We start from the raw sequence: 25,881 nt of genomic DNA, 5'->3' as shown, positions 1-25,881 counted from the left end.
GTGCGATGGGCTCTGAAGTGGTCCCGAACACAAAGTGTTTGCATACACGAGTGATCTGCCATTTCTAGCATTCGATTGTCGATTGCGGCCGCCTCTATATTTGACCACAAACCGTTTTAATCCGCCTATTGCTGTTATTTGTGTTCTCGGATCGTTGAATATTGCTCATAGGGAGACAGAGAGGATGAAAAGTGAAAGAACAATACAAAAAAAAGAAAAAGAAAGTAAAATAAATCCGCAGATGGGCACTACCAGTCGATCTTAACTTCTATTCATTTTTATACGTTTTTCCACAGCGAAGAGCAATCTGCAAGTACTCGATGACTGAACAGTTTCACCTCAAGAATCTCGTGATCATAAATGTAAAACCAACTTCACTCCACAGACTCCTCGATGCCGTTTCAGTTATTAATTCCCATCTTATCCCGATTTCAGACTCTTGATAATTCATATGGATGATTCTACGAAACAGCCCGCAGAATTTTCATTAATAGATAAACCCTGGGGTCCGTCGGACGAAGGAAATTTCGAGACCTCAGTGTCCCGAGGGTAGATCTGCCTTCCGGGATGTAAGCCGAAGGCAGGCGATTTGCCTCGTCCGAATCTCGAGTCCGGACCCGACCGCCTCTGATAGAATCCTTTCATGCTCCGGCCACGCGGTGCTTTTCACCCCCAGGATCTTTGCTTCGGCCAATATCTTCGGAGGCCCATCCCCGCCGCTCCCTCTTGGCGACGGGCGGTCGCCATGGTGGGGGAAGTTTTATTAAAACTCCCGTCAATAGCCGGGGGGTGGAAAAGGGGCTGCACTGTAGTATGAGGGCCTCGTCCTCCCCCGGTGCTACAGCAAGGCGAGGAGGCCTCTGCATGAGGAGATATCGCGCGGAGGCAAAAACTTACCTTCCAAGATGGCTGACCACGGGAGTTTAGTTCATCAACTATCGCCGATGGCTATGTGTAATATCCCGAAAACTCACGCTATGCCAGAGGTTTCGTTCACCGAGCTTGACCTGCAAGCTCTGCAGCAACCTTCGACGCCGATTTAACGCACCCACGATCGGGAAATTAATGAACAATGTTGCGAATTTCATTACATATTCAGGTCGTATACGGTTATTCGCGTGGGAAAATTGTGTCCGGAATGAAGTTCACGTTTATAGACTTCGACTCGGGGATCCGGGTAACTTATACTCCTGCAGCGAGTAATTAGTCCGCAGTGGTTAATTGCGCGAGTCTGGAATAAAGAGAGATCGTGACTGTAGATGTATAATCATCGCGGTATAGATATTTGCATTTCTAAGAATGAGATTATCCGGTGCAGAAGACTTTTGAGCTGATTATTAAAGATTTAATCGAGCTGATCGTTTTTATCGAGATATCAAACGGTATCGAACTCATTTATGCAAACTAAGAGGTAAATACAAATAATTGATAATTTGCTCAACGGCAAGTAACTTTTTTCGGTTAAATTCAACACCGTCGAAAAAGCTGCAGTATATGTATACCCCTTCCAAAAAGAGACAAGCCCAAGATCGTCTCTGCGCATATATAGACCCCATCGCGGCGCAGGGATCAACATGGGCTTAGCGGAGGGTGCCAATATACCTACCCCTGCAGAGCGAAGCAGTCAAGCTCTGGTATTAAACGTCGCGTGCGTGTACTGCACGTATGTATGTATGTATGTATGTATATGGATGTATGGATAGAGGGTATATACAAAGGCTGGGAGTTCCTGAACGTGTGTAAGTGAAGACTTATTCACGTTACAAAAGTGCGAGATTCTTAGACTGCAAGAGTAGGTACGCTGGCAATATACTTATTATACGATCCGCGTGTAAGAATTGATTAATAAAGAGATATGACGGTTGGAAAAATTAGAAGAAAAATTGGAAAATATTTTTAGGTCGTAATTAAAATTGTATTTTGCAATGCTTGCGATAGTAGATTTGAACTTTTTTTATTTTAGGAAAGTTTTTATCGGTAAACAAATGTGGGGAAGACAAACATGAATTTAGAAATCTTTGTCCCTGGTGTGGGGATGCTTATTGCAAAGTTTGTTATTAGCGTTCGATAAATGTATTCGCAGAATTTTTATATTATTCTTCCAAGACAAGTAATTAAGTCGATATCACTGAACTGGCTTAATCAACTTTTCATGGAAATTGGAAGTAAGAATATCTGTGGAGAGAATTCAGCGTCTATATAACAGCGGAGGTCGATGACTTCGCAGTAATTTATTGAAAATTAGCACTGCGGTTGGTTGGTTGAAAGAAAATATTTTCTTGATATCATAATTATTACGAAACCTGAACCGATAAATCGTGTATCCAAACAATAAGCAAAAATACAAGTATAATACAATGAACAAATATTAATACTGGCAATAAATCGTGAACTAATTATTTGTAAAAAAAAGCTGGTGCACCGGTTGTTGTAACGCTTTTATTATCAAAATATAACGCTGCTTCGTTTTCTGGTTTTCATATTACATTTTTCGCATCAAACGCGCTTGTTCGAGGAATCGTAATTCCGTGCTTTCAGTTCCACGTTTCAATTCTCACACGTTATCACAATTTGATAGTACAAATCTATTTGTATATTTGCGTAGCTGTTGCCTAGCTTGTATAGCAGCCTCTTGAAATTTTTCATTAATGTTTTATTAATCTTGAACGATATTGGCCCCTAGGAACATATGCTGGAGTCGGAGGTGATAACGAGTGATATTGTTTTATTTCATTCCCTGAGAACCTAAGCCTGTATTTACGCTATTCCCTTATCTCCGCGTAAAGTGTCAGCATTCGTCACTTTTCAGATATCGTAACTTCGAGCAGCTAATTAGTCAGGAGCGGTTGTACATCGAACTGGAAATCTGTCCAAAAACACATTTCCTACACCATCGACCAAAGCGAGGATAAGATATGCGATCTTTTTCTCTGGCAAAAGGCGCGATTGTACTTGTCATTTTTAGACCGAATAAACTTGGAAACAGAACACTAATTAACCGTCGTACGTAGGTGAAATCGCCCCTTATTACAAACCACATGTAAAGCGGTCAATTAGCCAAGCGAAGGGACGACCTTTAAACGAGAGACAAAAGGTGAGCCTTTTCGTTCGTTCATTTGAAAATGCAAAAGCCGGCTAAGCAAAGGTGTTGTAATCGCTCCTACGGTATACATGAAAGAAAGGATCCACAACGACACGTGGGGTGAAATATATAAAGCGAAGCCCGACCACCCGCGGCACAAAAGTACAAATTTTAAGGGTGCGGTACGCGGTTCAGGTTTATCATTTTTATTTATTTTTCTTCGTATTTACAACTCGGGCGCGGTGGCCTCCGATATTGCGGACCATTTCGCGGATCGAAATACGATTAAGGGGTGGGTGTTTATGGGGAGGCCGTTATGATACGACTTCGGCTTCGACGCCGGGGGCCGAAGGGGGGAGTTTTACCAGGAAATAGAAAAAATATGTTTCCAATTAGCGGTGGAGCCCCGTTGAGAGCTTTCGCTGCTCCCCCTTTTCAACGAGAATAAATATCGAAAAGTATGGATATATCGGTAGCGGATATCGCGCTACAACATTCCCTCGGAATTCTCGACCAAAAAACAACTTTCCGGACTTCGTTTCATTTGTTGCACGACTTTCCCATCCGCAGGGTTTACAGACAACTAAATACTGTATGTCATGCGTGTGTACTGTGTAAACGAGAGTTCGGAAATCGCGCGTGGATAAAACATTTACAAGGATTACCTAACACAAATTTTCTGATTTCACAAGCTTATGAATTATCCGCAGGACACAAATGCTGAATGTTTTACACAGTTATATTAACGTATTTTTACGGAGAAAATAAATTGCGACCAGTCCCAAGTCATTCCTATACGTCGTTGAAAAATTACAGTCAAGCAAAGAAGATATCTTATTTAATTTTCTCAGCTATTGATTCCACGACGTTCTTCAAGTTTTTTTTACTTAACTCTCTGCAAGTCCAACTACTAAGAAAAGGCTCTCACAAATCGGTTTTCAGACAGAAACTTTTTTAGCCTAGAAATGCAAAAAAAAACTAAGGCTAACCCCTTTACACTGTAAAAAAAAAAACTGAATAAAACGTCCCAGCAGGTTCACTTTATATTTGTTTTATGTGTTGCATTTCTGTTCGAAAATAAGACATACATTTTTGTCATTTTAACATTTAAATTCTCATATCAACATTTAATTTATAATTTTCAATTCTTTTTTCACTTATCGTTAATAATACCTTAAACATGGTTAAATGAATCCAAAAATTTTGTTTTACCTGCTGGAACGTTTTTTTCTAACAGTCTAAAGGATTTTCCTTTCAGATACACATTAGATAAATTTGGAAAAACACAAAAGAAATAAATTCAAACGGCGTATAGACGTAATTCTTCGTTAAAAAAGCATTGCGGGTGGTTGGAGATCACTGGGATCACATTTTCAGAAGATACAGCCCATAAAACAATCTACCCCAAGCGAAGCCTTACAGAGATGCAGGATTTGGTTAATACTCAGTAGTCTTCGGAGAAAATGTGTGAAAATCAAATAGATAGTGCAACATTGCAGCGCCCTATTCGCCTACATAGAACGTAACTTATTCATACGGGGTAAGCTGCGAATCTGGCGATGTTTGCCGAGCAAGATATTAACTGTATCTATCTATATGCAGTGGCCAGTGGGTTCTGGATATTATGATCGGTACCGGGGTGGGTCACAATTAGTAATCTCCGACACGCGACCTGCACGCGACCTCCGCATCCTTCTGGGCCCACCGATTCTTCCCGTTGCATGGGGTGCACACAGGGGCACGCGTCCCCAGACTATCAAAATCCCCGTCTAAGGTATTTATAAACTTTAGTTCATAAATACTATCGGCTTTACTTGATTGCCGGGGATGTATACATATGTACATACTACATTGTATGATATAGTCTCGGAGGATCGGGGTAGTAAACAATCTTGGGCATCACGCAAAGAGCGTTGAAAAGAAGATTCGTTAATATTTGGAAAAGATGTTACGACAGGAGCAGCAGCAACTGGAACGTGAAATTATTACCGAAAATTTTGCGAATTAAAGCAAATGGAATATAGCTCATACATAACTATAGAACATATGCGATTTGGGAGAGAAGAATAATTCGCAAACTTCGACCCTGCGTTGTACAAATTTGCATTAAAAAACATTTACATCGTCCTGCAGGGATTCGACCCTGACTAGCAATGAGCTCGTTTAATTCGGGGCCTCGTTAACCGGCGACTCTAATGGTATTAAAATCGGTAATAGCGATATACACAGGAAGCCGGGTTGTGCGGGAGACCACAGACCACGACACGCGGCCAAATCCGGCCTCAAACAAATAAAGATATAACTTATGACATTCGTGCGGTGCCGCGAGCATGGCTGCTCCATTATGTCAAACGACTGAAGGCGGGCGGGCGTTATATTCCATGAAGTGAAACTGCAACACGCGGACAACGCCCATTTTCATTCCTCATTCAAAGTCACTCGGATAAAGACTTGGACATAGTAGAAGTTCCCACCCGTATATTCTCCCAAGCGAATTCTCAAACTGTGCGGACCCTGCGAAGCACCGACTACCACGCATTCATAACCCGAGCTCAGGCCTAAATAGCCCTTAATTATTTATGCGGGCAAGGGAAGGCGTGACCGCGACAAGTCGCGTGCCGAGGAAAGTATGAAAATGGCTACACGCGCATTAATTGTATCAGTGCAGACTTTATACCTGCCCGCTTCTCAAGGTTTTCGTTCAAAGGACAGGAATTGGAGAATCTATCCTAAAGAAGAACGAAACTCCTAAGTGAAAGTATCAGGTCCAATCTATCGTTCAAAAATTTTGATCGTCTGGAATAATTGAAGCTTTGAAAGTATCACCGATTCTTGAAGATCAAAAGTCAAAAAGATTTCTGGCGGTGAGTTGTGCGCTGTAAGGAAAGTTTCACTTTCTCATTTATTGCTTTTCGCGAATATCCAAAGTCCAATCTATATGCCATAGACACTGTAACCGTGCTTATTTTTTCACGGTTGTTAGGCAAGCCTCAAGGAACCAAGTAGCAAAAGGACCCTTCAGAAACTTGACGGGTCCGAGTAATGACGACTGCAGAAACGTGCCCAGAGTTAAAGAAAATACTGGATGCTCATTCGGCGATGGCCTGAAATCGTTCGCTCCCTTTGATCGACCACCTAAACGCCGGTACCGTGATACTGCATCATGGATGCCGTTGAGGCTTTTGTTGCCAACGTATGTTGCAGCTCGATTCGCAGCTTTCCCAGGCGGGATTCGCGCCGACGTCGGGGCTCCGCAGGCGCCACGTGGCCTCTGTCAATATGCTAGCAGCCCTGCACCCTGCACCCTGCACCCTACGACGATGGTGATGGTGATGGTGGTGGTGGTGGCGTTGGTGTGTCTGGAATGGCTCATGCCTACGTCGACGAGTTGGCACTGGTGACAGGCCATAGTCCGCAGTATAATATTTACCAAACGACTGAATTTCCGGATACTGGGAATCGGCGTCAACGAAACAAAGCCGCGAAGCTCGCTGCTGTATGGAACGGAAGAGCCTGGGAACGCCTCGCAGAGTAAACAAAGCTCCGAATCGCGTTATTCTACAAGCGTGTAGGTCAACGCGTCTGGTGAGCTGTTTGGAAGCTCCGAAATCTTGGAATTGTCAAAAGCGCACCTCCGAAATTCCCGCATCCTGGAGCTGCGTGTGGAATCAACCACCAGTGCTTCGCCTTTCACCACTCCCAGCGTTCCCGGTACCCTGAAGGCGTTTGCCGAAGAGCACGCTCCTAGGATATTGTATCCCCGGGGTGTGGACCGAATCTTCAACCTCCATTCTCGCCGGATGATCGACGCTCCGGTAAATATCAGAAACACGGACCGAAACTACAGAACATGCCCACTTTACTTTCCGGAATGAGTTCGCAATATGATCGTCCCTTTTTCTTACTGATCAGAAACAGCAACTCCGGTTAAAAAAAAAGTTGTAATAAAAACTTGAGAAACAAGTTAAAGGAAGTTCGTCCAAGTCGGTCAAAAAGCTTCAGGGTTTGAAGTTTGAAATTATCCTTCAACGTCGCGTGTAAAACGTCGCATAATTTTATCTCTTATAAGATCATTGGAGGGCATAATCTGTGGAGTAAGATCGGCATCCTGGGGAGCATCCTTTAGAGGGACGTCGATCGTTTCGCGCAGATCAGGACGAACTCCACCTACAGTGAAGGGGGTCAGCGTGCGGGACGTCCTGTTTCAATTTCCATTCCCACCTCCGCGTGGCGGGCAACACGAAGTCTATGGCCGAAGTTGCCGCGAACAATCAAGTGATGCCACGCGACGACACGTGCCGCCGAGTTTAAGCGGGTGGAAAATCGCTCTTTGAAGTCTGCTGAATTCAACGTTGATCCGAAGGCGACACCAGCGCGTATCCTCCGCCCCATATACGCGGATGCCCCATGGCCAGTGCGCAAAGCCTACAGTCTGTACTCCCTTATCGATGTTTCACCTATTGTCAAGCTGATACCCCGCCGCTGAGAATCGAATTGAGCGAAAACAGGGTCCAACAACAAGTGACCAAGGATTCGGTTAAGTGTATTTCCAATTGTGCTCATCGTCGTTGGAGATTATTTTTCGGGCATAAAAAATATTGTCACTGGATTGAAATTTGGATTCATAGTTTTGCTGGAAATGTTATTATTTGGACGTCAGGAACTAACCTCATGACCGTATATTAATTGATTTTTGTTCCTTTATTAAGATTTTCGCAAATGAGTCGAACTTTGGGTACTTTACGTTTTAAAACCAACGCATCTTCCTCATCTCAATTATTATCGTACATATGTAACTGATTTTTTTTATCGCATCCATACCACGTTTTTGAAAAAATCTAGTCCATTGAGACACACCTTTAATCGCGTTTCTACAGTACAGCGCAAGGTCTGCCTACAGAGGTGAAAATTCTCGTTGAAGGTGAAGATCGAAGAACCTTAGGATCGTAGTTAGAACTTGTCAAAGGAGGGGTGGAAAGTGCGAAGAGAATTTACGACATTCTGAATTTTCCTAGGCTATATAAGGTGGTGGTCGACGGTGTCGGAGGCGGAAATATTTCCGCAAGAGTGTTCCCGAGTTCGGTGGAACAATGAACTGCCAATAAGTTTCGCGTTTCTTGAATATAATATCTCTTTCCTCTGTTGTCATCGTTCGGCCCTTTCGCGCCGTTTCCTTTGTGACGGTGCAACGGGGACGAGCGTAAAAGGCAATAACAGGTTCTCTGTCTCCTCGAGCCTGCACGGGGTGGCTCTCAGGAATCGCGACTACGAGCCAGCTCGCTTTCCTCGCCCTTTCGCCGCGTATAAAGACTAGGATAACGAGGACGAGGAGGCGCGGGGTTGCGCGAGAGAGGACGTCGATTGCGCCCCAGGAATGCGTGATGACTACTTTGTCGGGAATGCAGCGCTGCGTCGAGCATTGGGGTGGAACCGCCCCCTGGGTCGTGGAATTCGAGCCAGGATCGTACCTCGACTGGGGCCAAATCCGCGTCCGCTTTTTCCCTCAAACATCGTCGTCCTGACGGTGATCGCGTAGACGCGTTTGAACGCCGTCGAAAGCTCCCTGCGTAAAACGTGATATATGTAGATACAGGCGCTTCGCAACCCTGAAGAAGATCGGCGAACGCGGAACGAACTGCGGGGAAAACTTACGGTCGATAGATCTGTAGGAATTTTTACGTCTTGTTAACTTCTGAGCGTTCAATTATGCGATAGATTTATCTTGAATGAATCCACCGCTCGCAATGATAATATGTACGGGCTTGTTGCCAGTGCTTGTGATTTACGTTTAATATAAGGTGCATGATGCATACTTTGTAATCGCTGATGTTGTACTAATTATTGAAATTTTTCTTATTTCAAGACTTACGAATAACAAAATAATCTTCAGATTAAATATCGAGAAGCGCTTATATCGTAGGGATAAATTTTAACTTCCCGTTTTTTCGTTTCCAGAGAAAAATGGAAGTTATCGTAATCACCCCCAAAATAAAAAGTTAAGTTTTCACTAGATCTTGACGTTTTGAAGGCTAGAGAAATCCATAATGGTTATCCAATATGGTAAAAAAATCGAAGATTTTGGTAGAAATTAGTAGGCGGAGATTTTTTGAGTGACCGATAACGAACTTGGATAACCCAAGGTCAGACTTTCAAAATTTGTAATGGCGGATCCATTATAGTGATTCAAAATCAAAAAAATCGTCACGTTTTCATTTAATATGCTATCCGAGGACTTTAAAAGCGTTAATCACTCATCTGAACTTGTAGTTCAAAATTCGAATTGAATATTATTCTTTTTTTTCTCTATAAACTTGGAACCTGCAGTGTGAGAATGAGAAGTTCGAAGGCTATCTCAAGGCCAGTTTAGAACCGCTTTTTAGTTGAGGATTGAATGCTGATTTGAAAAATCTGACAATTACCCTCAGAACATCGATGCCATGGTTTGGTGGCTTGCAGCGTGCGCACTCGGTACCCTAAATGAGCTATGAAATGAGTTTTTGAGCCAGAAGCTACACCTCGAAATCGAATATTTCCAACTCCGACCACTCTTCATTCCGCGTTCATCTGGCTCGGGCTCCAATACAGGATGCAAATCGACCGTCTTTGATTGTGTATTTGTGTATTTTTCGCCCCTTTGCCGGGGATGCAGGAAGCGAGAGATCATTCCTGTTTTCCTCTATATCCAGCTTCCTCCGAAGACTTATCCATTGGTTGTGCTCCACCGCATTTCGCGCAACTCTGTGTACACCCATCGCCTGCATGATGTAATAAAGCAAAGGCCGTAGAACCCACCCGGGGCGTGATCGACGTATCAAATTCACATCCATCGAGGCGACGCTCAGCAAGCGTGATCCCTTGTGCTCCGAATACCTTATACGTAAAGCTTGTGTTTGTGATAGAGAAAACTTTCGGTCGAGTTTTTCCTCTCTGACAATGAGTGACATCAGGTGCGCCTGCAGTTTCGACGCGGGGTTCGTCCTTCGGCGTCACGCATCCCGCAGGACATTCCCCTCGAAGCGTGACCAAAGGGTGCAACCGGGGGTGGCCGCACGTAGTTCGATATTCGAGACATAATTACACGGACAAAATCAGCGTCACGTCTCGGGTAAAGCGTCATCCACTAGGCTGCTGCACCCCACGTGAGCACCTGCAGCATCCGAGCATATTTTATCCATTCGCCCATTCTTCCATCCGTCCGTCCATCGGTCGCGCTCGTCGCCTGTATAATGTATGAAAGCCGGTGTTTACGCGTCCCCGTATTTAAGGGTGGCTGAACCGGGGTGCAGGCCTTTTATTTTCTCTGTGTAATCCGATAATTTACTAATTGCCCGATTCTTGGGCCGCCACTGAGCTACTGGATGTCATATTATCAGCGGATTGAGTTGGTGAAAAATTATTCACGTGCAAATTGAAACGCGTCGGATCTGCTGAGGTTTTTTTGTGTTTGTTTTTATTTTCTGACATTATTTTCCATCAGAAACGAAACTTACAGAAAATACGGAGTTTTTTTATATCACGATACAGCCTTATATTATCAGACGACTGCGTGGTGTTTAGTTTGATCACAAGTACGAGAATAGGAAAACTTGTTGAAAGTGTTAAAAATCCGCAATATTAGAGAATAAAAAAAAAAAAGAAATGCAGATAATGTAGATTTTTTCATCTTTTCTACAGAATTGAATCAAATATGAAAAATTGAACGAGCTGACTAATCTTAAAATTTTCATACAACCATTCAAATTTAGTCTAATTAAATTGTAAGTTTAGAAACGATAAAGGAGTCGCTTGTTTTCAGCTACAGTAGTTTGAATATTACGCGATTGCAAGGAGGAAAAAAATAACGAAATAAACTTCAAACTTTCCATTTCAAGCTGAATAATTCACCCACTACAACACATATATGTAGTAGACACGAGACGCGCTTCGGTATACGTAACTTTGAAAACCATAGAATGCAAAATCGGTTTTGCCCTTATTGTGCGAATCCTTCGTCTCCGTTGTTTACCAAACAAAACCATATTCGCCCTCGGCTCGTTCCCTCCTCAATGACACGGCTAGTTGGGCATGAAACTTTGGCAATGACCTACTGCAGGGCTTGGCTCGCAGGGGGTTGCAGCCCCCGCTCTCTCTCTTGCGCAAGTGAGGTATTCAGGGGGAACACGTGCTTGTCTCTATGCACCGGCGACCGAGGGGCTCCAGTTATGCAGGACTGACATGCTACGCCTGCTTAGTCTAGCTTGTTAATTCGATGCGATCCCTCGGGCATATTTAGGGCGAATCTCACCCAACGTCTATTAATCAACGATCAAGAAACCCGAAGACTTATACGTATAACACGTGATATCATTTTTTATCACATTGAAATTGACCTCAATGTTGAAACAATTTCACCGAATACTAAGTACCAGTTTGTGTTCGAGTTTCAGAATCATATATCTTCAAAATCTTCGACCATGTCTTGATAAATGGTGACTGTTTTTTTTTTATTTTATTTTTTTTATTTATTTATTTCTTAAGCAATATCTTAAAAAAAGGCTTTCATAATTAACCTTTAATCTGAAACTACTGTTCATTCGGTGTGATAATTGAAAAACTGTCTTTTCATTTTCGTATGCCGTTTGGATAAATACAACCTGAAAAAATCTGTTCGTTAAGTCGTGGGATAATGATGGAGTCTTTATTTTCAGAGTATTCCATTCAAAAACCGCATGTTTAACCGGAAACTTCACATATTCGATCATACATTTGAAAAACATTCGAGTTGCGATTGGACAGAGGAAAAATCCAGAGGCTAAATGTTTTCGTAAATGAAATTTTAAACGTGTTTTATTTGATTTCTATAGTCAAGAAGCAACGAGGTATACAGACGTTTGAATTATTATACTGTACGAGAAATTCTCGCATAATTTTCAATTATATGGAATTTAAAGTATACTTCAATCCTGAGTAAATTAAAAACTTTGCAATCTTACAACGAAAAATTTCAAAGACGAATTTCTACTCGTCACCTAAATGAATAATTTGTTTTTATTTTTATCCTTTTCTACTTTGCGACGAGCGAGGAATTGCATTTTCCGAACTGACAAAGGGAAAAGCTCGTTTCAAGAGAGAAATTCGTTGACGTACGTGACAGTAATCTATACGAGCCTTGGAGAGTTCCAATACCGAGTTTGCAGGCACTAAACCATTCGCGAATCGTATTCATTATGCCTCGTACTCGTGGCCCGCTGAATATATTGATCCGAGGTGAAAGTGTCGGGTTGAGAACCACCGGCGTCCACCCCCGCCTGAGTAAACGAGGAGGCAGTCCCTGGCTACGACCAATCGGCGTAAAGCCTTTGAGCTTTTGCTCAGGCTACGCCCAGCTTCGCGCCGCTCGGGGGTTGGGGATGATTTTCCTGTCCGGCAGACGCAGGACGCACATGCTCCCGTCTGTCAAAAAATTGTCATCGCGCAGCGAAGTCGCCACGCCGACGGTGCACGACGAGGTAGACACCAGCTGGACAACGACAACGACGACGACGACGACGACGACGGTCACTGTGTGCGGATCAACGTGTCCTTGGAATCGGAGGATCGATTGGCAACATCGGGTGAAAACCCTCTTACAACTGCACCAATTTTTTTCTTGAGAGTAATCGAGACACGGGACTCGAAACTTCGCACCTTGATTGTTGGAGCCACGTGCAGGAGAGGTTGAAATTAAAAACTTGGCGAGGAGCGCAAGAAGTTATGATTCTGTGAAATAATAATAAATCTACTTACAATTAATCACGGACTATGAAAGTGCACAAGTATATATATACATATATACACATAATACAGACAAGTGGATGAAAGCTGTGTGTGGACGTGCTTTTCTTTTATTCTCGTGATTTTTATACATCGCTGTCATAATACCAGTGCACCAAATTGAGGATCAATCGTGGCTGCAGTACGCCGTTCAAGTAGAAAATTCTCGTATTAGTCAGCCGCGGCTGGGACGCGTTGCAAGCTTGCGACGGAATTCTTCAGCCACGATATCCTTAAGGCTTACGAATATGCTGGAATTCTACCCGTCGATCCCAGGGCCAAACAACCACCCTGGAGAACCAGGTCAACCGTTGCTACCGACACCACCAATGTCTTTCCCTCCAGGAATGAACAACAATAACTCTGGTGAGAATGTTAAAAAATGTCCGGTCTATTGGACGAATCGACTTATTCCGTGTTGCATTTTACCACCTGCAGTCATTAATTTGTACAGTTTAAAAAGCTTCGAGTGAAGTGTAAATATCAGTGTTCAGCGATCGAGTTGGTTCAAACACGCGAGAGATGATCCGGTCGTGTTTCGCTACAGTATCATCGAACAAATTGCACTTTCCTAAATTCGATGCATTTGGACTGACTTTTCGGCTAATTCAACAGCTAATTTACGTTCCTAACTAATCGATCCGCAATATTATATCGTTGTGTTCCGCGTGGATTCGGAAGATGCACGAAAGCGCGGAGCAAACGCAATAACACTGCAGGGCATAGCTTGCACTATACGTGCTTAGGACGTGGATATAGAATATAATACGCGGGTATGTATTTGCACAAAGCTACGCGTATGTGCAGAGTACCTTTATTGGCACTCGAAGTGGCGTTTGAATGACGTATCTCTCGTCAAATACTTGAATTCCTCCCCGTGGTTCAACTCCGAGCGCTGCAACAGATGTCGATCAACTCTCGTAGTAGCTGCACAGACTCCCGCCGAGCCATCCGATCAGCTTTTAATTTTTAAATAATCCGATGCTCTCACTGACATAAACATAGTCAAATAAAATTTAATAACACCACATTGGAATCACTGTAATCAACAACGACTTACAGGTCAATCGATATTATTTGCTCAGCAAAATACCTTTAATGATGACCTGCGAAACTAGTCATATGTTTATACTCAAATTTCGCTAGTTTGATCCCAAATTGTATTCATGTAAACAGAGTCAAAGTAAATTATTGTTACAGAATCGCAGTGATAATATAATTAACATAGTATTCTCTCATTGTCGAATATCTCTGAATTATTTGGATGTCGTGAAATAAGTATAGTTTACTTTTTCCCTACAAATTTGAATTTATTTATAAGTCATTTTCCGAACTTTGCGGTGGTTGGTATCACATCGAATTGTACGATGATCTACCAATTACATTGATATAACGCAATAACTGGATAATCGTTTTTCTTTGAATGTCAATTCTAATTCCGATATCCATATTTTTAACCAAACACTGGGACTTTTTCAGCAACATCGCAACAACTCTGCTCATTGTATAATTTTTATTATTAAAGAGCCACCGGTGTCGGTGAAGACGGAGGCCGGACTTCTAGAGGCGATTTGCGCAGCTTGCGGTCGAGGCATTGCGGACAGATACGTAATGCGAGTAGGAGAGAAGAGTTACCACGAGGATTGCCTCTCTTGCGCTGCATGCTCATCTCCCTTGGTTCACACCTGTTTCACCCGGGATCACAAGCTCTACTGCAGGGTGGACTACGAGCGTATATTCGCGGTGAAGTGCAGCCGGTGCATGGAAAAGATTCGATGTTCGGATCTCGTGATGCGGGTGTCCGGCCTCTTTTTTCACGTCGAATGTTTCGCCTGCTGCATGTGCGGACAGAGCCTTCCTCGAGGGGCTCATTTCATCCTGAGACAGGGGCAGCCCATATGCAGAAGAGACTTCGAGCACGAGCGTTACGTTCATAGTCCTCAAGGTATACGCTTGGATAAATTTTATCCCTGTAATAATGAGCGTGAGTATAACGATGTAAGTACAAGGATATCACTTTGCGTCGAATGTTTCCAGACGACGACCTCCTGGACGAAAGTCGCCCTCGGGACGGGCGTCGCGGTCCCAAAAGACCCCGCACAATATTGACTTCCGCTCAAAGACGCCAGTTCAAAGCGTCCTTCGAGGTGTCGCCTAAGCCTTGCAGAAAAGTGCGCGAGGCCCTCGCCAAAGACACTGGTCTCAGCGTTCGGGTGGTGCAAGTCTGGTTCCAAAATCAGAGGGCGAAGATGAAGAAACTTCAGAGAAAAGCGAAGGCGGAACCAGGCGCTGAAAAAGAGCCGAAGGAGGAACGTGCCGGGGAAAGTCCTCACAGCGATCACAGTGAGTTTTAGACTTTGCGAGGAACTCTCTAATTAATACCGAGCCTCACGACCCCCTCTGCGATCATGATTGACTACTTATGCACACCTACATCCGACTTGGAAAGCAGCGATCGAGAATGAATGCTCGCGTTATTTGCTCTTCTCCACTTTTTTTCTTCCTTTTGTGTTTCTCGGTCTGTCAGTCGGCATGCGAAAACGTAAATCTTAAAGAGCGGAGCCTCCGCCTAACTGCGGAACGGATATTGCGAGGCATGTGTCACCGGGTGACGGGCGTTAAATTCCTGGGAAGACGACCCCGCGAAGTCCTGTGTCGCCCTGAGGCACAAGGGAGGTCTTTTACCCCGTCAGTTTTATAAGTTAAAGAATATAAGGAGGGGCTCCGTGGCATCGCGTCTCTCTCTTTCTCTCTCTCTCTCCCTGTTCCGCAGTGTGGGTTTGTCACCTTTCTTCTATGCCGTCTCGTTCACAGGTCATTACTTGAACGCGCTGAGCATGCGCGACGGGGATTCCTCCAGCTTCCCTTCGGCCACGCAGCCGCTCAACCCCAACAACCCTTACTCACCCGACGGTAAGTTGTTGACGCTTCACCGTCGCCGCCGCCTTCGTTTCCCAAATTTTACCCAACCAAGTCCGTCACGAGCTTTCGTTCATACATGAAAAATCCATGCACCGAGAAAAATTTTATTTGTTGCAGTTAATGTAAAATTCTACTAGAATACACATGGTTACAGAAACAGTTTAGATATTGTTAGAATTACAAAATGACAGGGTATAACCATAACTATTTAATTTGCGGATTGTACTTGACAGTACTACATTTTCTGATGATTCCAACATTGGATCTGTTCATTTAGTACACTTTATTTTTCAGTTAAATAAGGCGTTAACATGAATTTATTGTTGCAACAACATCTATTTATCGGAATAGTTAGAAGACGATGTGGTACGCTGACCATAATCAAAGAGAATATCAACACATATATATAAATATACTATACTAGATTTACAGATTACAGCTAGAAAACTCAATTTTATTTTTTACTTTGAAATATATTTTCCTATTACACTAAGAAATGAAAATGGTCAAGTTCACTGTGCAGTAAACACAACTAGAAATTTTACTGACCGTCGGTGCAGACACTCGCAATCCTCGAACTACACTTTCAATTTCTTCCCCGTCTCCGTATAGGTAATTCCTTCTTCGAGAATACTATTTATTCGATACACTTTGCATCGTTGGTTCAGTTTATTCTTTGTATAGTAATTTACTGAGGACGAACGCACTGCGAAATACCTCGAGTACCTCGACCTTGTCTTGCAGTTGGCCGATTTTAAAGACCAACCACGGCACCCTGGTATCTTCGTTTTTGCATATTTTCCTTATCTACGTTTCAGACACATACGCGGGACATTCCGGCGAGAGTTTCTGCAGCAGTGACCTTTCTCTGGACGGTACCGAGGCCGGGTTCGACATCGGGGATGGGGACAATGGGGGCCCAGATGGAAGTCATCCTGGGGGGCCTCATTCCCATCACGGACCACCCCCGCACGAAGCGCCGACACTTTCCCAGAGCCTACACGCCGCGATGCATAATCCGATAGACAAACTCTTCATGATGCAGAGCAGTTATTTTAGCGGCGAACACGCGTAGGGGTTTGAGCCTTGGAGACTGAGGCTTGATCAAGCTTAAACTGAAACTTACGCATAATGAAATTTACTCGACGGTTATTTTTCAAACGAAACGAACAAAGTACGCGCATGTATGTAGATGTACCTTTTACGAGTAGAGATTCAACAACCTGCTGTGTAATATTCTTCTAGTCAGGTTTTCTTCGAGGATCCGTAGAATTGGTAAAACTATTATTGCTGTCGTTCGAGTGGTTGATTTCTAAACTTCTTTCTCAGACACTGATTACTTCGGTAGACCAACACTGTGATTACTTGTGTTTATTTAAATTTATTTAAAAAAATTAATTACCTATAGTTATATGTATTAGCTTTCTTCGTATAAATACGAGGTAAAAATTCAAAGAATAACCCGTTTCTATTATTTTACCGTATATATACTTCGTTGAAACATCGATTTGCAGTTTTAAATGATAAGATTGATACCAAATAAAAGAGATGTAGAGGAATATTTGTATTTACGTTTAATAATAAGTGTACTTTAATATATTATAATAATAAAAAGTTGCTAAACCAAATATCGTTACCGAAAAACTGTAATATTGGAAAAATTCTATTTGGTTTTGGACAGAACTGATAATATGAAAAATAATTATTCTCAACCCGGCCTGATTAGCAATAAATATAGACACTTAAATTCAAAACTTCTCTGTCAACAAATCCCGCGTAAAACGACATAACACCGTACTTCAAGCACGAATGGGAAAAAAAATTATACAAAATAATCGTTTAATTTCTCATATTATTGGGGATCTAAGAAAAGTCTCAAAAAAATTGCCATCTACGGTTTGTACAAAATAAGCTTTATTTGTAGTTTCTTACAATCATGTTGCCTTGACCTTTTGCCAAATCGTTGACAACGGGTTCAGTGATTTGTTACACACGTGAATAAACATCCGTTTCGTAAATTAAAGTTGAATAAATTAAACTTTATCAAACAAACCAAACTGAACAGAACGGTCTTTAATACGTCTTATTGTAAATAATAATATACATGTAAGCATTACTCGAACTGATGTGTTATCGGGTTTGTACAGCTGCCTCTTTCCGTGCAGCATCTTGCAAAAGTTGGGTATCAACCTCATCTCCAGGAAGTTGAACGTACCTTACTACAGAACCACGAATGAAACAGTTCTTCACTGACAACTGTAAAAGATTGATCAAAAATTGAATCAAGTACTTCTGTACAGCCAAATCGCAAAATTAAGGAAAGTACAGTATCTCTATACATAGAATAATTCAAGTGAATGTTTAATATGTATTAGGATTCTCTGAATTATAGTTTCTTATACGATACATTACTGATCAACGTGTGGAAACATTACTAACCATGTGAGGATATTTATCTGGATCTGTCACACTGATGTCTGTGAGCTTGATGTTCAGATACTGGTCCACAGAGTGTAAGGTACCGCAAATACTGAAAATATAATAATAACGACGGTGAGTAATTGGTATTTGCGAAAGGTGACTGAGAACAATACATAATAGAAAATAGATTAATATTTAAATTGCAGACAGACATGAAAAAATAGACTGAGTTATAATCGGACAAAAGAGTGAGCAGAATTGCTTGTTAATTTGGTAAAGATACTGGGAAAAAGACTTGTATGATTTGAAACATTGCAATTGGAGCTTTCGAACATATAGCATGTGACACAAAAGAAATAACTCTCACAACTCAAATAAATCGAATGAAGCTCAAGTAATAAGTTTGATGAAAAAGTGACGAAAAAAACTGAGAACACTGACTACTTGTTAACCCGGAATTTGTATTCATATTTATTCAGTACATGTATGTGGACCATTGATGTTGTTGAATTTCGGCATATCTTCTGAATCTTGAATACTGAATGAAACTATATCAAACCACGGCAGATTGTGCGGAGAATGTTTACGATTTATTGTTGTGTATTTACGTTACCTCAGGTCATTTTTCAACTCCACTACCACGTCTTTCCCGACCAAAGATTTGAAAAACGAGTAGAATAACTGTAAAAGAGAAGAAATGAGACGAGTATTACGATCCGTCAACTGTATAGAAAACACAAAGCGTTATTAAATATTTCGCTAACCATTTTTCCGAAAAATATAGAAAATCACAGGTTAGGTGTCTCGTTCAGTTTTTGAGGTTATGCCGCTACGTTAGAAAAGCGAAGGCAACGATCTCGACACGCAGTTAGATATCGACACGCAACTAGATATCGATAGTCCAGATATCTAGTTTTAAGTCGATGAAACGTCGAGGTATCGTATTGACGAAAGAATCGTGTGTTAATGTGCGCGGGACGCATGAGCAGAAGGGAGAAGCACTCACGTTCCCAATATGTACGTATAGGTACGCACAAATGTGCAGAATAACGTTAATGACTTAACAAATTTTGGTAAAACGTCAATTGAAGACGGTGAATAAAATTAAAATTTATAATCGATGTACCGTATTGATTCGTACGGTATAGAAGCTCCGTTATTTGGCCTGAACCGGGTTCAGATTGGGATGCAAATGTAACTGGGAACAAAGAGAAGAAATGGGATAAATACGGTTTACGTAATTTAAAAAGGATAGATATATTTAAAGCGCTCCAGCAGAGAAAGGAAGGTACACGAATGCACCGAACAGAGATAATAGCATACGGAATATCCAAGTCGGAGAAGGACGGCTGAACGGTGCGAGGTGGTGGGGGTGAACCACATGGTTCCCAACATCAGCTTCGCTGTAGGCAAACATCGCAATTTTCACGAACCATTAGTGCAAAAACGTAGTTGAATCCTACGCAGTCCTAAGGATTGCGACGATACTATTACGCGTTTAGGGCTTGACGTGAGCTTCAATTGCGCAGCGATTATCGCAGAGCCTACTGTCGCAGTGTGGACGGGGACAAACTCTCGTGTGTTAGGAATAAAATAGAATAGAATACGGAGAAAATTTCTACCGAATAGATCGAAGGTAGAACACAACAAAGTGGGGGTGTGTGCCTGACTGTCGCAAAATTTCGTTGTCACGCGCTAAAAATAATACGGAGACGAATTTTTAACAGTGCCATGCTGGTTAAAAACAATAACCATTAAATTGTTTAGGAGGTTTTTTTTCATCAAGTCATGGAGAAATTAACTAATATCGCGTATTATTTTCGTTGGAGGCTTCGGGAGAAGGAAAATGTCCCCGAAAAATACGACGAAAGTTCGTCCGAAAATAATCCTCCCGGAGACGTAAAGTACAACTTTAAAACGTCCAACAGATTTCTAACGATTCTGGAAAGCATTTTGCTATGGGAGAATTCGGTCAACAGTATCTCTGTCGTCATTGTCTTCAATTTATTGTTCTGGTAAGTTGCACAATATTACCTATTGGCTGAATATTGTTTCTCTTCTTCTTTTTGTCACATACTAATTTTGTCATATTCGCAGCAAAAAATGATTTGCAATTCATGTGTTCACAAAAGAATCTACCACGTCGTTTCAACTTTTTCATCATTTGCCGTTTATACCTCAAAAAATTTATCCAGCTGTAACAAAGAGAATTTCAAATTCTCAGCGTCATTTAAAATCATGCAAGTGACTGAACCGACTATTGTAAGAGTAAAAAATTTATTGTTCTCGTATGAAAATAAATTACACCTCTCGGTCTGCAGGCGTCTTTCTACTTTACTAAAAATTGATTTGGGTACATGGTAAAGCAGAGGTATTGAAAATTTGTGGTGAAGTATAGCTACTACGTTAAATTTGTTTCAATATCGTATGAATATGTATGAGCAAATGAACTTTACTTATACATTTTAATTCTATTGAATGTAATGTATTAATTATCAGCTGTTCAGAGCTTGGATATTCACAACAAGCTATCGGACAACAGTGTGAATTTGTATGTCAACTTTAGAGAGATACTGTTGCAATGTATTATTCGGCCTTGAATATGTATAATCATTTTTTTTTTTTTATTCTTTTGTTGATTGATACGAACACATCATTGTACACAATTCTGTGGGAACAGTATACAGGAAGTGACGTTGGAAGATAAATCAGATCTTATCTATAGAAGTGATACACAAACTTGTTTTTTTCAATGGATAAAGCATTTTATTGAACCTTTGACTTGTTGTAAGTTTAATTACAAGTTTTTTCTTGTTACCGAACATAATAATCAAAATAAACTATGATCTTCGACATTTTAGCCTAACTACAAATAATTATACACTTTTTTTTCACATTTTTTTCAGGGGAATCGTCGTATTGGAGGTCCGCGGTTTTGCGGCAGCCAGCAGTGCTGCGCTAGTCGTGGTCCTCTGCTACAGCACCCTTGAGACACAGGCCCAAAAGGACAATAAATCACCAACTGCAGCGACGTAAGTTATTGATTTTGTTATTTCACATTTGCATCGATTCATCGGTAAGAGAGATTTTCTTCAACATGTAAAATTTTTAAAGGTAAACTAACCGACTACCGGTATCGCCCGTAAGAAAATGAATTCTTGGAAGCCAAAATTGTCTTTGTGTCTGACACGAGTGAATACGACAAGTTATTCGTTCATGATAAATAACCCAAATAACGAATCCTGTCTTTACAGCCCACATGTCAAGTCAGAGCAGCTGAACAAAATAGTTCGTCAGCTCAAGTCTGGTGTTGACAACCTCAAGCAATTGCGCAAAGAACAGCCAGGAGTGGTAGGATATTTTCGTTTAATAAATATTACATCATTATTTTTATTTATTTGAGTTTAATCATGTTCTTTCAATTCATGTACTAACTTTATCAATCTTATCTATAGCTGTTGAGTGATACAAAAATAAGTATTTTCTATTATTGCCTTTCCTTTTCTCTTCAGTTCTGCGCTTCTACTTGTGCAGTTTCACTGGGTCTCTGGCTGACAGGACGAGCAATTTCTGGGACACTTTTAGCTTACACGATTTTAATGAGTATATTAGTAGGACCTGGAATTCTTTTGCATATACCGTGCAAAATTATGACGTCTAAAGGTGAATAACAAGTGATATTTAATCAGGATATTTTGCAGCTCTTTTGGATAGAATGTTCAAATTTTGCAAGAACCAACTCGGTGCTTATCTAGAAGTAATCTGAAGAATTATTTTGACAGAATGGGACAGCGAAATAGAAGAGTTTCTGCCTGCAGTTACGGAAGATAACTTACAAGTGTTAAAGCGAGCAGGGGAAAGTGGGGATCACAGTCTTACACCGACTAGTTTGTCAGTGGAAAATCAAATTGGTACAATTTCCTTTGATTTGTAACAATATCAAAACAGCTGAGGGTTGAAGGCGTTTTCTCACGTTATTGATACTATAACTAAGTGATACTTTCCTATTAGCTTAAGTAGTAATTTCACTCACAGATCCTCTTAATGACGAAGAATTGGTTGGTCTAAGAATGCCTTCCCATGAAGACGGTAGCACAGATGGTTTGGAACTGTCCGAATTGGAATTAAGTACCGACGATGTTGAAGTTGATGGGATTAAGTTCCAAAGTGGTCATTTCGAAAGAGGATCATCATCTGAGGAAGAAGCCGAACTTGAGCCACAGAAAATTTCTCAACATAGCGACGACAGCGACAGCGAATTTGAAATAATTGACACTCATGAAGTTGTAAATGTCAAGAACGTTTAGAGGTTTGACATAAATTTCGTGTAATATATAATAATTGATAATATCTCGCATCTGAATCAATCACACCATTTTCCTGATTTGGCTGTGAAAATGATGAATGATGGATTTTACTTTAATTTATGGTATACAGTACGTAAAAAACGATTACTTTTGAATTCAAAATAATGAATATTATAGCCAAATACACGGGTATATAACTCTTCAATTACTTTGTTCAATATGAAAGATGTGATTATAGATATTTGTTGGGATACGGGAACTGTTTCTTGGTACTATGAAAATGGTGTGATTATTCTTAGGCACGTGGAGGTAGATTTTAACAAGTGGACATAATAATTTTGATATAATTATTATTACAAATATAACAGGCAAGACTCATCTGTCATGCTTGTTTTGAAAATTTGCAATAAAATTTAGCAATGAATTGGGTTCCTTAATTACTGTATTATATTACAGATATTTTCAGATCTTGATCATAATGTACACCAATGGCAATTTTATTCTCAGAGTAAATGTGAACTGGGTTTCTTGCTGTAAGAAATCGCAATTATTTTATCTAATGATTTATGTCAACCACTCAACACATGTAGGATGATATTTGACTTGGCAAACTTGAACAAAGTTATGAAAACAGAAGTGGACCAGAAACAAGGAATGATGAGACTATTTATGAAATTTTGAAGTACAGCAGGTTGATTGCAGACATCTTATATCAGTTGTATAGAGACTATCAGGTATACTTGGCCACAACTGTGACCGAATAAAAATATATTTCAAAACTGAAATAGTTTATTGCCATCAATTCACAGACTGCAACTATTTTATTCGTGTCTGTTTTAGATAGTGATTAATTCAAAGAGAAAAATTTGTGTGCAAGAGTCATACATACCTACGTATCATATTTTCGAGCATCTTTGTAGCGTGCATAAATTATCCACACTCAAATATTACAGTTGAACTCAAATTTTATCTGACAAAAATTATTAAATTTTCGTAAATGGACGGTATTGAAAATCGCGATATTATAGACGGTTTTATCATGTTATGATTTCATACAAAAAAAAATGAAATATACGCGATAGAAAGGTGTTTGAAATAGTACAGGCTGAACAAAACAAGTAATGATCTTATTAAAAAAATTTGTTCGGTTGAGCCTGTACAGTTAGTACATAAATAGCCGAAATTTATTTATTTACTCACATATGTACTTATTATGATAAGCAGTGAATCATAACTACACTAAACAAAACAAATTTGCTTTATGTATGATTCTCGTAATTTTGAAACAATAAATACATATCTTAATAGTATCATATTCCAAAACCGTTCTTGCCATATATGACAATCAGGAAAAATTCATCTGCAACTAACTTTGCCTCATTCACATTTCAAGTAAAGAAACTTTAAGTGCGTACCTTGAATAATTTACTTGTCATCTTGCAATCATCTTTGGACTAAGGTCTTGATGATGCATTTAATTTGTATCATATGCAGTATTTCCAATGGTGTTTTATTTTTAAACTCAGTGATATTTCATAAGTATCGCATCTCTATTTACTTCCACAGCCTCAGATTAAGTTTTTATTTAGCTCTCGATGAACGTTTGTCACGCAGAATCTTCAAGTTGTTCACATGCGTTGTAATCACTTCTCTCTTCTGAGTCACTTTTACTGATATCTTTCATAATTTCTAAAGTGTCACTTGAACTCTTTGATACAGGTTGAGCATTTTTTCGCTCTGGTAATACTTGCAAAAATGCTTCTTGCCAAGTTTTGCCTTCAGTCACTCTGAGCAGTATTTCAAAAACTGAAAATAATAATTGTTGTTAATAACGCACACTGGCCGAGTGAAAACATAATAATTCAACTCCAATAATCGTCCATCTCACTTACCATGATCAACGGTTAAAACTTTTCTAGCTTTCATCTGCAAAAATTTTGCTAATGGTAGCTGCCCGTGTCTTATACCCTCTTTTACAGCAAGGTTGTAACAATGTCCCTGCACGGAGCATTTGGAATATGAGTTGAACAGAATTTGAAAATAAATTAAATCAATTGCAGAGTTTGTAATATCTCTATGACTGTCTCAAAAAAACCAAGAAAAGTGATTCATAAGATTTACCACATGTCTATCGCAATTCCTCATATTCAACATAAATTTATTCCCTAAATTATTTCATACAAGTTGATAGGTCAAATTTTAAGATTTGAACAGCACCTTTTGAGAGTTATGGTCTACAAGGCCACCAATAACATAGATGCAGTCAAAGTCCAAGCTTTCAATAACATTTTCCGACTCACTAGTGAGGTAAATTATCTTGTCTTTTGGGTACTTATTCAAATATGACTCGGAGTAAAATTGAACCTGTAATAGTTAAGGAAAATTAATGAATGATGGTATGAACACTATTTTTATTAAGTAAGTTTCTCATCTTGCTCACATCCCAATGTTCGTATCCATTATGTTTGGCCATTTCTTGTTTTGATTTCCCATCGAAACTAGTCAATGAAAATTGCATCGGAGCTGACGCTCGCCTGTTTAATGTATAGCACCGTAATATTTGTTTAATAAGTTTGGCAATGTCTTTGTCTATCATTAATTCATCAAATGACAAGTCAATAGTCACTGTAAGTTTGCAACTGCTATCAGCCATCGTAGATTTCTTCAATGCTTTACGTGATGGGCCCAAATCTATATTATTGGCTCGTGCAATCGCACGCCTCTTCTTTGCCTTCGCTCGTTCATTAAGCCTGAATATGTGGAGAAAGTATAAAGTTGGCAATTAATACAGTATTCAATACTGATGTTACCCGTGTTTCACAAATTACTACACCTTTTTTCAACTTTTCTTTCAAGCCATTTTTCCTTCTTTTTAATCTTTTTTAATTGACTCTTGCTCAATAAATTTAGCGCGACTTTATCATCGGCGTCAACTCTATCAGAATTCGATAATTCTGTGCTCAAATCAACCGCTGATTCCGTCTTATCCACACTAATTTCACATACCATTTCCGTGCCTTCCATTCTGTCGGCTCAAACTTTTGTTTGTTCGGTAATTCTTAACCTTACTCGGGCCATGCTATTTGTTGAGGTTAGTTAAATTGAATTTAACCACAATTTGACTCTGATTCCGGGAGTTAAGCTCCCTGCGCATGGTCAGACAAAAATCCCTAGAATGATATCGTGTGAATTTAACTAAAAACTTTGCCACACCAAGTGGTACCAACCATATATTAGATGTAAACAATCCGACTTGAGTATTTATTATTATATTTGTACGTATGTTCCCTTTGCTATATTTAGCAATAGTTAGTGAGTAGATATAAAAGAAATTTTTAAATACACAAAATAAGCGAC

The 25,881-nt window shown here is 40.4% G+C and overlaps 4 protein-coding genes across 5 annotated transcripts; 2 read left to right on the top strand and 2 right to left on the bottom strand.

Annotated features, from left to right (window-relative positions):
• Positions 1 to 12,998: 12,998 nt before the first annotated feature.
• LOC124405260 (LIM homeobox transcription factor 1-beta) lies at positions 12,999 to 17,189 on the top strand. Of its 2 annotated transcripts, XM_046880005.1 has the most exons (5): positions 12,999 to 13,240; positions 14,400 to 14,819; positions 14,912 to 15,217; positions 15,689 to 15,787; positions 16,615 to 17,189. In XM_046880005.1, the coding sequence occupies exons 1-5, from the start codon at positions 13,123 to 13,125 to the stop codon at positions 16,869 to 16,871; spliced, it is 1,200 nt and encodes a 399-aa protein (XP_046735961.1). In that variant the 5' UTR covers positions 12,999 to 13,122; the 3' UTR covers positions 16,872 to 17,189. The 2 variants fall into 2 exon arrangements, with proteins under 2 accessions (XP_046735961.1, XP_046735962.1); XM_046880006.1 differs by lacking the exon at positions 15,689 to 15,787.
• Positions 17,190 to 17,693: 504 nt separating this feature from the next.
• On the bottom strand, positions 17,694 to 19,057 carry LOC124405528 (U6 snRNA-associated Sm-like protein LSm2). The gene is made up of 4 exons (XM_046880491.1): positions 18,982 to 19,057; positions 18,831 to 18,898; positions 18,236 to 18,326; positions 17,694 to 18,052 (listed from the first exon to the last, which is right to left on the bottom strand). The coding sequence occupies exons 1-4, from the start codon at positions 18,982 to 18,984 to the stop codon at positions 17,927 to 17,929; spliced, it is 288 nt and encodes a 95-aa protein (XP_046736447.1). The 5' UTR covers positions 18,985 to 19,057; the 3' UTR covers positions 17,694 to 17,926.
• A 227-nt stretch (positions 19,058 to 19,284) lies between these two features.
• Positions 19,285 to 22,567, top strand: LOC124405524 (reticulophagy regulator 3-like). Its single transcript, XM_046880482.1, has 6 exons — positions 19,285 to 20,232; positions 21,124 to 21,249; positions 21,472 to 21,568; positions 21,730 to 21,880; positions 22,000 to 22,128; positions 22,253 to 22,567. The coding sequence occupies exons 1-6, from the start codon at positions 20,006 to 20,008 to the stop codon at positions 22,522 to 22,524; spliced, it is 1,002 nt and encodes a 333-aa protein (XP_046736438.1). The 5' UTR covers positions 19,285 to 20,005; the 3' UTR covers positions 22,525 to 22,567.
• An 870-nt stretch (positions 22,568 to 23,437) lies between these two features.
• On the bottom strand, positions 23,438 to 25,692 carry LOC124405526 (tRNA methyltransferase 10 homolog A). The gene is made up of 5 exons (XM_046880487.1): positions 25,358 to 25,692; positions 24,965 to 25,274; positions 24,742 to 24,888; positions 24,417 to 24,522; positions 23,438 to 24,330 (listed from the first exon to the last, which is right to left on the bottom strand). The coding sequence occupies exons 1-5, from the start codon at positions 25,546 to 25,548 to the stop codon at positions 24,131 to 24,133; spliced, it is 954 nt and encodes a 317-aa protein (XP_046736443.1). The 5' UTR covers positions 25,549 to 25,692; the 3' UTR covers positions 23,438 to 24,130.
• Positions 25,693 to 25,881: the final 189 nt, after the last annotated feature.

Source organism: Diprion similis, chromosome 4, assembly GCF_021155765.1.
Source record: "Diprion similis isolate iyDipSimi1 chromosome 4, iyDipSimi1.1, whole genome shotgun sequence".
NCBI lineage: Eukaryota > Metazoa > Arthropoda > Insecta > Hymenoptera > Diprionidae > Diprion > Diprion similis.
Note: the sequence above shows the minus strand (reverse complement) of the source record. Positions and strands in the feature narration are given on the sequence as shown.

Excerpts from the sequence above, each read along its gene's own strand:
- LOC124405524 (XM_046880482.1), top strand. The coding sequence starts at position 20,006 with ATGGAGAAATTAACTAATATCGCGTATTATTTTCGTTGGAGGCTTCGG. Across the intron at positions 21,250-21,471 it reads AAATCACCAACTGCAGCGAC|CCCACATGTCAAGTCAGAGC; the intron begins GTAAGTTATTGA and ends CTGTCTTTACAG. Across the intron at positions 21,881-21,999 it reads CAAAATTATGACGTCTAAAG|AATGGGACAGCGAAATAGAA; the intron begins GTGAATAACAAG and ends TTATTTTGACAG.
- LOC124405260 (XM_046880005.1), top strand. The coding sequence starts at position 13,123 with ATGCTGGAATTCTACCCGTCGATCCCAGGGCCAAACAACCACCCTGGA. Across the intron at positions 15,218-15,688 it reads AAGTCCTCACAGCGATCACA|GTCATTACTTGAACGCGCTG; the intron begins GTGAGTTTTAGA and ends TCTCGTTCACAG. Across the intron at positions 15,788-16,614 it reads CAACCCTTACTCACCCGACG|ACACATACGCGGGACATTCC; the intron begins GTAAGTTGTTGA and ends TCTACGTTTCAG.
- LOC124405528 (XM_046880491.1), bottom strand. Across the intron at positions 18,327-18,830 it reads GAGTTGAAAAATGACCTGAG|TATTTGCGGTACCTTACACT; the intron begins GTAACGTAAATA and ends TTATATTTTCAG. Across the intron at positions 18,053-18,235 it reads CAGATAAATATCCTCACATG|TTGTCAGTGAAGAACTGTTT; the intron begins GTTAGTAATGTT and ends AATCTTTTACAG.
- LOC124405526 (XM_046880487.1), bottom strand. The coding sequence starts at position 25,548 with ATGGAAGGCACGGAAATGGTATGTGAAATTAGTGTGGATAAGACGGAA. Across the intron at positions 25,275-25,357 it reads GAAAGAAAAGTTGAAAAAAG|GCTTAATGAACGAGCGAAGG; the intron begins GTGTAGTAATTT and ends CCACATATTCAG. Across the intron at positions 24,331-24,416 it reads AGTTTTAACCGTTGATCATG|TTTTTGAAATACTGCTCAGA; the intron begins GTAAGTGAGATG and ends TATTATTTTCAG.